Below are 12,878 nucleotides of genomic sequence, written 5' to 3'. Positions count from 1 at the left end.
AGCCCACCAGTTGTGCGCTGTGGCTAAAGTGAAAGCAGCTGCAGCATGCAGGTTTAGTAAGCACCGTATAATTTCACACATGCCAACATTTGAACAGCAGAGAGAGGGGGATTGTTTAAAAAAGTTGTGGGGGAAATATATTTTCCCCATTGACTTTGTATTGAAGTTGGGACACATTCCGACTGGAGAATGCCAAATTAAAGCTATTTTTGGCTTTGCAAATCAAGACTCTTCAGGGTGAATATGGTCTGGCGGGTTTGCAGTTCGCTCAAACGCTTCGTGCGGTGCTATACTGCCCTCCACCGATTAAATTGCAAAACACTCGTAGAAACGACTCGGCAGCTAATGTTGTTGTCGGAGTCTGGAGGAAGCTCCTCCTACTGTGTGTGCGTCTTTTGAGGCCGCCGCGCCGTGATGTCATGGGCGTGCGACGCCTAAACCAAAACAGACATGGCGGCCCCCGGCCAGAATACACGGGGGAAACCGGTGCTTTCCTCCAGAAAGCCTGCCGCGGCCAATTCCTCCAAGAAACCTGTGAATCAGGAGGAGCTTCGGCGGCTCATGAAAGAGAAGCAGCGTGAGAAGCAGCGACAGAGCGTGGACAAGAAGAGGATCGAGTCACCATTTGCCAAATATCCTTTAATCTGAAGCTTTCTTGGGTTAGGAGTTCCTGGGTCAGAAGGGGGCACGGCAGCGCTCACAGCACCTTGGCTTGTCCGGAAACTAGCCAGGTGGCCGCCCATCGCTATAAATAATCCACCCCACCAGAGCACTCGCAGTGTTTGAAAAATTGAGGGCCAACCTGGCATATTCTCAAATATTCCGGAATTTTAAGAGGGCAGTAAATGTAATAGTTTGCCTGTTTGTTTGAATGCAACGTCTGTTCAAAACTTTCGTTTTGTCTACAGTACCATTATTTTAGTTTGCGATGAAATAAATCTTCTCATGCACAAACTTGTCATAGGTCTTCACTGTTACCAAGCTTATTATATACTAGGCAACTGAGCTCTGTACACAGTAACAAAAAGAACACGGGGATATATTTTTTCCTCTGGTTTAAAGAAAGATTTGTAAAGGTCCAACATCGATCTCTTTGGGGCATGATTCCCCAGACTGATGGGCATACTGGTGAACTATACTTATTAAACTATGACTGAGCTTAGCACTGGCCCTATGTTTTACTGTTCGAAATGACCTTTCTACACCAGTCCTCTAAAACATATTTACCGAAATCATAACTAAAGTCTATTTTCAGGGACCGCTCTCCAATTCTATAGTTGACCCACACACTTTTTGACAATCCATATTGCATCCAGTTGCACCCAGTTGCACATCTGTGCTCGAATTTAAGTGTTTGGCTTAAGAGCAGGTTTTAGAGGCTTATGGTGGGGGTACATGTGCTTGTCTCAAAACATTAGGCTAAATAAGCATTTGACCGATCCGATAAAGGCATTTATGTCAAGTAGCTGGGCATTCAAAAACACTTTTGATTTACACAAGGGCTCGGAGTTCTGAGAGGGACATGAGATGTATGAGTAATAGCAATCCCTGGGTACCATAGCACAACTCTATCCTCACTAGTGAATGTGGGATGGGGGTTGGAGATTGGCAGGTGATCTTTGTCCTTGCTCTGTAAAGCCCAGTGTTGTGACTTAACTGTTGCCATTTCTTTGGCGGTGGTGGAGAAGTGTGGCTCAGGGGTTAGAGGCGGCAGACCCGGAATCTGAGATCGGTCCTGGACCAGGGTTCAATTCCCCGCCCCGGCGGGTCTTGGGCTAAAAATTCCACGGACTCGATAATTCTCGTCCCGGTGCCTCCTCGACTCACGGGTTCACACTCTGCGACTCTGGGCAATAGCTTGCTTAATCTCCACAACGGCCCCTCGCGGCGGGATGCCTGACTTTCACCCTGTGGACACCCTGTCGGGACTTCTCACAGGGGAATACCAGGACGGGTTCCCTAGGCAAGCGCCAGGATGCCCTTTGTGGTGACAGGTTGCGCTATATAAGTATACCTACATTTACATTTACATTTTCCTTAGCTACATCTTTCCTATTGCTCAGCCAGGATGAGCAATGGAGTGCTTGGTGATGAATTAAAGCCCGAATCCTTGGTGATGTCATGAAATGCATAGGTGCCTAATGGTGTGCTGAGTGTCTTTTGGAGTGTGCAGGCTAAGCAGCAGGGAGGCTACAGCTGGTGGGGCTATCCGCTATCTACACTCTATCTGTCATTACCTATTTACCTGGAACTTACCTTGTAAGTAAGCTTAAATAAACTATCTATAGAACTTAACTGTTGCCATTCCTGTTCCTTAGCTACATCCACCCTAGTGTTCAGCCAGGATGAGTGCTGGAGTGCTTGGTGATGAATTAAATCCTGAATGCTTAGTGATGTCATAGCATAGAATGTATGGGTTCCTAGTGGTGTGCTGAGTGTCTTTTGGAGTGTGCAGGCTAAGCAGCAGGGAGGCTGCTCCTGGTGGGGCTATCCGCTATCTACACTCTGTCATCTACCTATTTACCTGGAACTTACCTTGTAACTAAGCTTAAATAAACCATTATAGAATATACACCTCAGCTAATGGACTTTGTATTACAACACTTTGGCAACGATTTGAACAAGAACCCATGTGTTGTGGACTATGTAATGTAAGAGTCCTACTGAAGAAACTGGAACTAAGGAACTTCGAGCTTGAAGGTAAAGCAATGCCCTGGTCGGCCCCACCAGTGTCCCTCATCACCAGGACAGCCTGGGGTGTTTGACCTTCTTGAAATCAATTAAGTTTAGGCGCTGATACCAACAAGCGTTCTTGACTGCGTTCACCTGTTTGGTACATGATCTATTTTTTATCTGGGTGACGACCATCTATAGTGTTTTGAGGATTCCCAGCAATACTGTGTTTTGATGGATATTATCAGTGTTTGAATGGCAGCATCAAGAGTTAAAGATTGTGTGGATTGTTCAAATGGAACTGCCAGGCACTGGGGACCTTGGAAATTTATTTTGAGATCAGCAGTGTTTAGCTATTAAGCCATATGGTGCAGCTGCTTTAGTCAGTTGCTGCTGAGTTGGCTATTGCTGGTATCGTTGTGTAGCTTTGTACTGGCCACGTGGTGGTGCCGTTACTATTGTGCAGTACTTGAATGGGCCGCAAGACCACCTGCTGTGGTGTATGTGATTCTTGGACCACGGTGGAACGCTGAGGGTCTCGTGTCCACTTACCGGAGTGATGCGCAAATTTTTGCAGTGGCACACGTGTCCTTTGGTTGCAACGCTTGTCCATGATGCAACATTTCCTTCCTCCTGTGTAAACTGACATGTGCGCTCTGATTTGAGGTAGAGGCATTCTGAGAAATCAGGAGCGCCAATTTGTGGGTTTTTCTCTGCACGTCATTGCGCCGAACGGAAGGCGCTTTCTTGATTTCAGGTCCAGTAATCATTGGTTTGCTGCGTTGAAATCTCAGACCATTTGACCTGACAGTTTCCCCTTCATTGAACACTGAAGTGAAATTGAATGTCAAGTTATTCAGCTGAATGCCATTAAGTTGTCCAGCACACATACCTTGCTACTTTGGGATGCAGGTAAGACCGGACCAGTTTTGTTTTGTTTCTATTCATACAATTCAAGCCTTGTGGAAGTTGAGACTGGTATGCTCTACACTGGAAAGTTATGGTCATGTCATGTTGTCTCTCCTGTTGCCAGGGGTTGTAAAGGAATGTCTGGTAGGGGATCGCTCACCAGAGGAACTTGAATATCTTTTTTTGGGGGGTGACTACCTAGACCTGCTATCCCTAGTTTGATGGTGTTTTATTATGTTTATTTTGATTTCTGTGGCCATTAGACTGCTATGTTTATTTCATGCCATAAGCAGTTTTCTGTTCATGCTGATATGTGCTAGTCTTATTAGTTGGCATGCATGTTCATTGCTTACTCTATATGGTGATGTATGGCCGTATGCACGGATGCAGTACTGTTTAATGCTAGTATCTCCGCTTCACTTGACGAGGCGGCACCATTAAAAACTTCTAAATCTCAGAGAGAGTTCCCCTCAGCCCCTTGGTTTTCGGAGGATTTCAGAAGGGGAAAAAAGTGGATGCAAGAGATTGGAAAGGCAATGGAGGAAGAGTATACTCAAGAAGCAAAGCAGGAGTATAAGATGGCTCTAAAAAACCTGTGTAAAATGATGGGAGTGGCCAGGAAAGATTACTTCGTTAGACAGATTGAGGGTGCTGAGCACTCAAGCATAGACATTTTCAGGATCGTCAGAACCTTTACCAAGCATGTTGTGGCCGAAGGGAAAATCTTGCCTTCTTTAGAGTTATGTTCTAATCTTTCCAACTTCTTTGAGAAGATTCAGAATGTATACTCTTCTTTCACATATGAAGTGTCATTATTAATTTATCAGGCTCCAATAACCGGTATGACCTACGGCACATTTACAGAGTTTGCCCTTATTTCCCCACAAGAATCCTTGGCTGAAATCTTGAGGTGTAAATCGGGATCTCTCACTGACCCTTGTCCTCCCAAGATTTTTAGATTACTTGCTCACTGGATTAATCCAGCACTGAATTTCATCTGGAATACGTAATTGTCCACAGGCATCTTTCCTGATGTCTGGAAACAGGCGCTCCTTCTGCCTCTCTTGAAAAAAAACCTAATGCCGACCACAAGGAGCTTGGGAATTATTGCCCTATATCTCTGTTACTACCTCCGGCAAAAATGTTGGAAACAATAACGCAGGGCCAACTTACCAAGTATGTGGACCGCCATGATATCCTTCACGACATTCAGTCAGGCTTCCGGACAGGATAAAGCACGGAAACAGCCTTGGTGGAGGTTGCATAGTCTATTAGAATGTTAATGGACGCAGGAGCTTCGGCTATGCTGATCCTGTTGGATCTGTCTGAGGCCTTTGACACGGTTGCTCATTCCATACTGCTAAACATACTTGAACAGATTGGTGTCTAGAGCACATCCTTTGCTTGTATTTAGTCCTACCTTCGTAATCGCACTCAAAGTGTATTTCTCCCACCATATCAATCATCAACTAAGCTGTTACGGTGTGGGGTACCACAGGGTACGGCACTAAGCCTGCTCTTTAATATCTAATCGGTACCACTCTCCAATCTGATTGACACCTGGGAGTTGAAGGCTGTTTTGTATGCAGATGATACACAGCTGATATTCTCCTTTAAGTATCAGTCAAGGGACTCATTTGCTAGATTAACAGGTTGCCTGAAAGCCATCACCAGCTGGATGAACAACAACAAAACAACAAGCTGAAATTAAATGATGACTAGACGGAGATCATGTTCTTTCGTCAGCCCTCCCCCCGCCCGCAGGACTCTGGTGGCCAGCTGCCTTAGGAAACCTGCTCTGTCCGACTAAGGAAGCTGGAAATCTGGGTGTCAAGTGTGACTCAGCTCTATCCTTTGAATCCCACATACACCATGTCTCATCGGTCTGCTTTGGCATGCTGAGAACTTAAAAAAAAATCCTGCACCGCTTGCCAGAGGACAGTAGGAGGACAGTTGTTCATGCGACGGTGACATCTCATCTAGATTACAGTGGCGGATTCACCTCGAGGGTGTTGGGGCTCCGCCCCCTTTACTTTCCCTCCAGGGCAGGAGAAAGTAAAATAATTTTGTTTTCATATATAACTTTTTAAAATTTTAAATAAAACATGCACACACTTTTTGCAAATTGATTGAGGGGCTGACGCACCCTGCCACCCACCTCGCTTGCTTCTATGGCAGACCGGGACGCATTCTTTAAATCCCTGGTCGTACCGAAGTCTAGAGTATTTGCCAGGCTGATGCTCTCAAAGCCCTGAGGCCTGTGAGGTCATCAGCTCGGCAAACAAGTAGTGTTGTGAACTGATACTCTGTGGATAAAAATAGCCCGGGCGTTTAACACTGAAACCCTGTATTTCTAGGGCTTCCTGTCCATCATGCAGTGGAGACTGGAGAGCATGATTATCCCATATCTCACCCTTTCCCAGCTCATCACAGGGTGGGGTGGGCCTCACCCTGTGATGAGTTAGGAAAGGGTTAAGCTAAGGCAGCAGGTCACCGGAAAGCTAAAAAATCGAGTCTGCGCAGTTTGTCGTCTTGAATTTTGAAGACACACTTTGCCGAGTCTGCTTCCCGCGCTGCTCGTATTTCAAGATGGCATTTCACTCTAAACGATTTGCCTCGCTTTAAGCTTCGCCCCTATGAGTGGACCAGCAGCTAAACAGAAAACGTTGCAGCTGGGGAAATGAGTCCATGACTCGCTCGGGCCTGGCCTATTTGATAGAGGTAAAGCAAGCAATTCAAGCAATGCTCCCTGCTGCACGGTATCCTGAAAATGTATAACTGTATTGGATTTGGCTGTTGAGCACATGGTTTTCATGCTTTCTTTTAAAGATCGGGAGGGAGGAGCGCAGAGCAGCTACATGTACATGTAGAAAAAAAGGAAAAACGTTTTCTGAACTGTGCTCTCCACATCGCTATCGAACTGTTAGTCTTCAGCTGCAATGGTTGGTGCTAGCTGCATCTTGGCTACAACTTAATGCTTGTTTTATTTCCGTGAATATTATATGTGTTTAATGTGATAGAGGAACATATACATACCTCTGCTAAATTCATTTAAATTCCTTTGCACAAGAACACTTTTCATCTTGTCTGCATACAATGACAGTGCTCAGGCATTAAATAAATTGAAGAGCTTGAAAAGCAGAATTCTTCCTTGCACCAGCAAGCATCCTCGATCCCACAAACACACATCGGGAGGAGAGCTCCAGATAAGCAGGACCGTCAACAGGCGTTTGTGATGCTTGGCTTATTTGTCTGTCTGCGTGCCCAATTAATCGCTCACTGGCCTCTCTCTATATGTCAGCCGGACTGTCCTCACACTCCCTTGACTTCCTGTCTCATTGTCCTTAATTTGTCAAATTGCCTATTTGCCAGTCACTCGGTCATCCTTCTTATGGGGCGGCCTGTTTCGCTGCTTGCTTGGCTGTTTGATTATTGGTCTCTGCCAGACTACATGTCAGTGTAACCGTCACTCTGTCTAGAAGTCTGCTTTTCTACTGGTAGGTAAATCCATACACCAGAGTGTCAATCAACCTGTCATCGCACTTGTCAGCCTGTATGACTGCATTCTAGCCTGTCAGCGTCTTTCAACAAGCCAATCTGTTAATTGTCTGCCTGTCTAAAAGCCTGTCCTTCAGCCTGCATATCTTTCTGTCCGTCTGTGTATATCTGCGTATCCAGTCCTGTGGAATTTATTAAAATATCTACTTGTCCATGGGGCAGGTTGCTTCATAAATCTACTTGTCCTTTAACAAAATCCACTTGTCCCTTTGGTGCCATGTTGTGCGGCGACATATTATGGCAGCAATTTCATTAACAAGCATTTGCAATGCAATAGGTCTCGCATTTGCGAGAGTTTAAGTAAGCTATTGGCTTTGTAAATGGCAGTGCATTTTATTTATGTTTTACAAATCAATACATAGATAAAAGGCATTGTCATTTACAATGCCAATAGCTCAAACTCTCGTAAATGCGAGACCTATTGCATTGCAAATGCTTGTTTAAAAACTACTGTACACACGTAAAGGGAAGATAATAGTTTCGATTAATTTACTTATTTGGGGTTGCAGAGGTCGAGCTGCCAAGTTCCGTGGAAGTGGTCTGTGGGCTGACACCAAGCACAGTATAAACACAACTACGACCAAAGCGAAAACACTCGTATCTAGTCAGATTGATGTCCTTTTAAAAGACGACAGACATTTGAAAAACTCTGAATTGTGACACTTCGGTGCTCACACCCAATCGAGCCAAACCTTTAGCTACAAATATACGTAAAGAAATATCTGGTTCCTCGTCGCACATGGAACAATAAGGTAAGTGTTAGTCGAGGGCGGCACATCTACAGTGAATGCAACAGGCATCCAGTGACGGGTCAGCACCACGGACAGCGCCGTGGCGCCTCAGCCATTCTACCATGTTGGCTCGGGGCAGGGGAGGCTCACATGGGAAAAAGCCAGTCCCTCCACGGTTGACTGGTTCAAGATTTCAGTGTATGGACTTCTTTTTTCTAAATATCCACGTTTTAGCTCACATCCCGAAGCGACGCGTGTGTGCTGTGTGGGGCTCCTGGCTTTACGACTAGTTGAGCCAGAGAGACCTATGGAAGCGCCATGTTTCTTGGTGGAGTTCAGCTGTTTTACTTTGGTGACACTGCATCTGATATCTTCATTGATGCGATGTCAGTTCGGGAGTCACTTCTGAAGGCAGTCCATTGCCTGACCGTAACAGGGTTCATTCAGTAATCCTTCGCACATCAGAATACAAAGATGTATTGCATCGGAACCTCTGTGCCTGCTGTGGAATGTAAACTTTTTAAAACACAAATCAGTACCCCGAAAAATTAAACAGCAGATTATAGGAACAAATCAAATTTATGATTTTCATAATCCTTACTGTTCCATATTTTAAAGAGGACATGTATTTTATGTTTTATTTTTCATTCACTTTTCTCAGCACATCGCTACCAGGTAACGCATTGTATGTGTGAAGCATACATCAGACCTGTCACTTACAGCTGTACTATGGCTATCACAGGAACAGTCACTGGGGTTATGCGATTCTGCAGATGGGGCGTTTTTCTGCACCGTTTCAGTTTTCACCCAAGAAATGTTTCTAGGTCATAAGGAACACAAGTTACTAAAGACAAGCATTTGCAATGCAATAGGTCTCGCATTATTTAAGTTTGAGCTATTGGCATTGCTAAATAATGCAACACCAATAGCTGAAACATTAATTATGCGAGACCTATTGTATTGCAAATGCTTGTTTTGTGATTGGTACAAATATCCCTAAAGAGCCTTCTGCCAAACTAAAGCAAATCTGACAGCCGATGGCGCACAGTGAATTATCTGCCCCGTGTTCCGCTGTAAAGACACATACCTACCTTTAATGAGTGCAAAGGTGAAGCGTGAGACTTGAACAAAGTCACGCCGCAGCGTCACCATTTTTATTTTGCCAGGGCCGCGATACTTGTAAATTCCTTAGTTCATCATAACATGTGCAATACATATTATCAGTGAAACTTCACCATCTAGCGGAAAAGATAAAGATTGCAGTTTGGCATTTTTAATTATTTTTTGACATTCTCACTTGTGTGCCTACGAAGGCCTGGTCATTTTAAAGGTTCTTTGGTTCCGGATTACCACATAGGTAGGGCTCAGAGTCGGATGAACAAGCGGGAGCGGCTCGGGCGCAGCACGTCTTCCGGAGACATGCGCGTTCACAGAGCTGAATCGGCTCGTGCACAGGCCAGTAGCTGCTCGTGCACAGCTCTATCTCCCTTGCCAGTTAACACAGTGACTATAGAACTCGCTGGCGGGAGCGCTTCGCGCTCCAATGCCAGCTCGACCTAAAAAGGAGTTCTTATATAGCCTCTCTGATTATGCCTGGGCTCAAACCATAGTAGTGTTTGAATACTAGTAATCCCTTTTATGTTGCTACGTTTCCGCAGATCTACATACTGGGACTGAAGGTAGTGGTAAACAATAGTTCCAGGGTTGGAATGTCCTTTTGAGTCTGTACAAACCTACTAACTTGCATGTTTTAAGGGGTTTCAACAACTCTTCTCTAATCTTTTCCAATACTGAGAAATGTTGGAAATTCACTCCTAGGTAGAAAGGAAAGAGAGGGGCTCTTAATGACCCAAAGGGAAATAGAGCACCAATATACTTGAAAAGTAAAACAAAGGGTTTCCCTATGGGAGATATTATTTCCTGCTCCTGAGTCAGAACTCAAACTGTCAAACACAATTCACACCATTCATATTTGTGGAACGGGAGAGCACTCACCAGAAAGGAAAACCACCCAGTCTAATTGTGCTATAAAAAGTATACACTTTATTCTAAAATATACAGAAATGTACAATGAGTCATAAATTAAAACATAAACAACACAATAGAATACACAATTAAAAACCACCTAGTGTGGACGTGGAGAAGTTAATAAAAAGAGACACTTATATCTGTCTTTGATCTGTCATTTCGGACCCTCATTTGTCAACACTAAGAGGAATAATATTCCTTTGGGTCAGTTAGATTGTTGGCAATGTCGAATATGACTTTAAAGTTGGCGTCGACGCGTTTCGGAAGCTAAGAAAATGATAATGGCTTCCATTCTCAGGACAGTTTGTTTACGTATTCTCCACAAGTTGATATCAAACCGTAATGGTTGCTATTTCCATGCAGAGGCTGCCAAATATATAGTAATCCTCTGTTTCTCGTCTGTAACGGTCACCCGGATTTTCCACTCTCCTGTCTCGATGTGCGGATGGGTGCTTTAATGAGGACACTCGTCTGTTTAAAAATTCAGTCGGTATTGGGCTCTGCGCGGTCCTTATAACTCGCACAAGGCGGCGTTTTTAAATTTCGGTTCTCACATCTATTCCGGGTACTGTTCTTTACCGAGGTATGTGGATCAACTTCCCTCAATGGGGTTCTTGAATCATTACCGCAACGGCGATTCAAGAAACGCCACGAAAAACAGCACCGGGAAAGCGAGCTGTGCGCCAACATTAGCCACGTGCATCACTCTACCCGGTTGCTGGACAAGAACCCCATTGAGGGAAGTTGATCCACATACCTCGGTAAAGAACAGTACCCGGAATAGATGTGAGAACCGAAATTTAAAAACGCCGCCTTGTGCGAGTTATAAGGACCGCGCAGAGCCCAATACCGACTGAATTTTTAAACAGACGAGTGTCCTCATTAAAGCACCCATCCGCACATCGAGACAGGAGAGTGGAAAATCCGGGTGACCGTTACAGACGAGAAACAGAGGATTACTATATATTTGGCAGCCTCTGCATGGAAATAGCAACCATTACGGTTTGATATCAACTTGTGGAGAATACGTAAACAAACTGTCCTGAGGAAGGAAGCCATTATCATTTTCTTAGCTTCCGAAACGCGTCGACGCCAACTTTAAAGTCATATTCGACATTGCCAACAATCTAACTGACCCAAAGGAATATTATTCCTCTTAGTGTTGACAAATGAGGGTCCGAAATGACAGATCAAAGACAGATATAAGTGTCTCTTTTTATTAACTTCTCCACGTCCACACTAGGTGGTTTTTAATTGTGTATTCTATTGTGTTGTTTATGTTTTAATTTATGACTCATTGTACATTTCTGTATATTTTAGAATAAAGTGTATACTTTTTATAGCACAATTAGACTGGGTGGTTTTCCTTTCTGGTGAGTGTTCTCCCGTTCCACAAATATGAATGGTGTGAATTGTGTTTGACAGTTTGAGTTCTGACTCAGGAGCAGGAAATAATATCTCCCATAGGGAAACCCTTTGTTTTACTTTTCAAGGAAATTCACTCCTGACAATGGCAGATGTAAACCTTCTTCCAAAGTTGGGAAAAAACTGGTTGGAGGGAAAATAAACTTGTAAACACTTAGGTTTTCGCATGAGCAAATCTACACATGCATATTTTCTCATGCTAAAATGCAGTTCACAAATATTTTCTAGGAGTACTATTTCATGCCCTACTGCTGTAAATTCTTATGAATTCACGAAAGCCATATAGCTGCCCTTAATGCGAGGACATAAACCAAGGGTGCACTTTTGAAACTTTCTTTAATAATTGGGCCCCTAATTTAGTCTGGTGTTAACCATGACCTTTAGTGTTTATTAAAATTCTCTCTGTATCGGCTGGCTTCAAAAGGAGCATATCGGCACACAACGTAGTTTGGTTCAGTGCCAGTAACTAACGTGGCAGTGTGTGCTTTTTTTAGACCAAAAACAATTTTTGCTTTTGCCAATGTTTGTTATAATGGTTAGGGTCCGGCAGCTCTTGCATTAATACGGTTTTACGAAAACCATGCCACAACAAGTCATGCATTGCCAAGGCTAAAAAGCTGACCACCATTTCAGACCTACTGGCTTTGCCAGTGCTTGTTTATTTTTATGTTTCCCAAAATCTTATTGAAACTGGTTACACTGATTTTCTAATATGAATATGTTCGGGAAATACTAGCATGCATCAACACATTTTACTGAATGATGCTGCAAAGAAATGGTACCTGAAATTTTACAGTACCGTATTTTCCGGCGTATAAGACGACTTTTTAACCCCTTAAAATGTTCTCCAAAGTCGGGGGTCGTCTTATACGCCGGGTACCAAATTTTTAGGAGTGGAAGCAACGTTTCTGTATGTTCGAACTGCGTGCTCAGTCTAGAGACACAGCGGGCGGGCACATGCGCTGATCTGGCGTCTCTCTCTGCGCTGATCTGGCGTCTCTCTAATCTCTCTCTCCCTGCTACTGGTCCCCCTTATACCATATTATGAGAGTCATACTACAATCCCCTCTAGCTGTACGGTACTGTACTTTATTTACCGTATGCGATTTTATATAGCGCGGACTTTACCCGAAGGTGTCAGAGCGCTTCACAATAGGACTAGTTACGGCACATGAATCAAAAATGACAATAGTGCGCAGTCTCTTACAGTCCTGTAGTGCAGTAGTGCCGATGGAAGCTGGATCTCACGGGCCATTTCGGTATTTTCGAACTGCGTAGGTATTCAGTCTAGAGCTACAGCGGGCACATGCGTTGAACTGGCGTCTCTCTCTCCTTCCGATGTGGCCATAAATCTCACGTTTATCGGAAGGAGAGGAGCGTCAGTACCGTACGTCATCTCCTCAGTTCATGGGCATTGAAAGGGGACTGTAGAAAGTTCCCGCCGGCAATACAGTACTGCGCTGGAAGTGGGGGTAGTCTTATACGGCGAGTATAGCATGAAACCCACATTTTATGAAGAAAAGTAGGGGGTCGTCTTATACGCCGGGTCGTCCT

General features: G+C 44.2%; 1 protein-coding gene across 2 annotated transcripts in view; it reads left to right on the top strand.

Moving 5' to 3' along the window:
- The first annotated feature begins 419 nt into the window (after positions 1-419).
- ZNF830 (zinc finger protein 830) overlaps positions 420-12,878 on the top strand; it is a 173,040-nt gene continuing 160,581 nt past the window's right edge. The window contains exon 1 of one of the 2 annotated variants that reach the window (XM_086965418.1): positions 420-632. In XM_086965418.1, the coding sequence (XP_086821544.1) occupies positions 451-632 (182 nt within the window). In that variant the 5' untranslated portion in view covers positions 420-450. Of the gene's footprint in view, positions 636-12,878 lie in introns of both variants that reach the window. The other variant, XM_086965419.1, reaches the window with a different exon arrangement.

The sequence above is a fragment of the Lissotriton vulgaris genome, chromosome 4_1 (assembly GCF_964263255.1).
Source record: "Lissotriton vulgaris chromosome 4_1, aLisVul1.2, whole genome shotgun sequence".
Taxonomy (NCBI): Eukaryota; Metazoa; Chordata; class Amphibia; order Caudata; family Salamandridae; genus Lissotriton; species Lissotriton vulgaris.
This window is presented reverse-complemented; position numbering and strand designations above follow the sequence as displayed.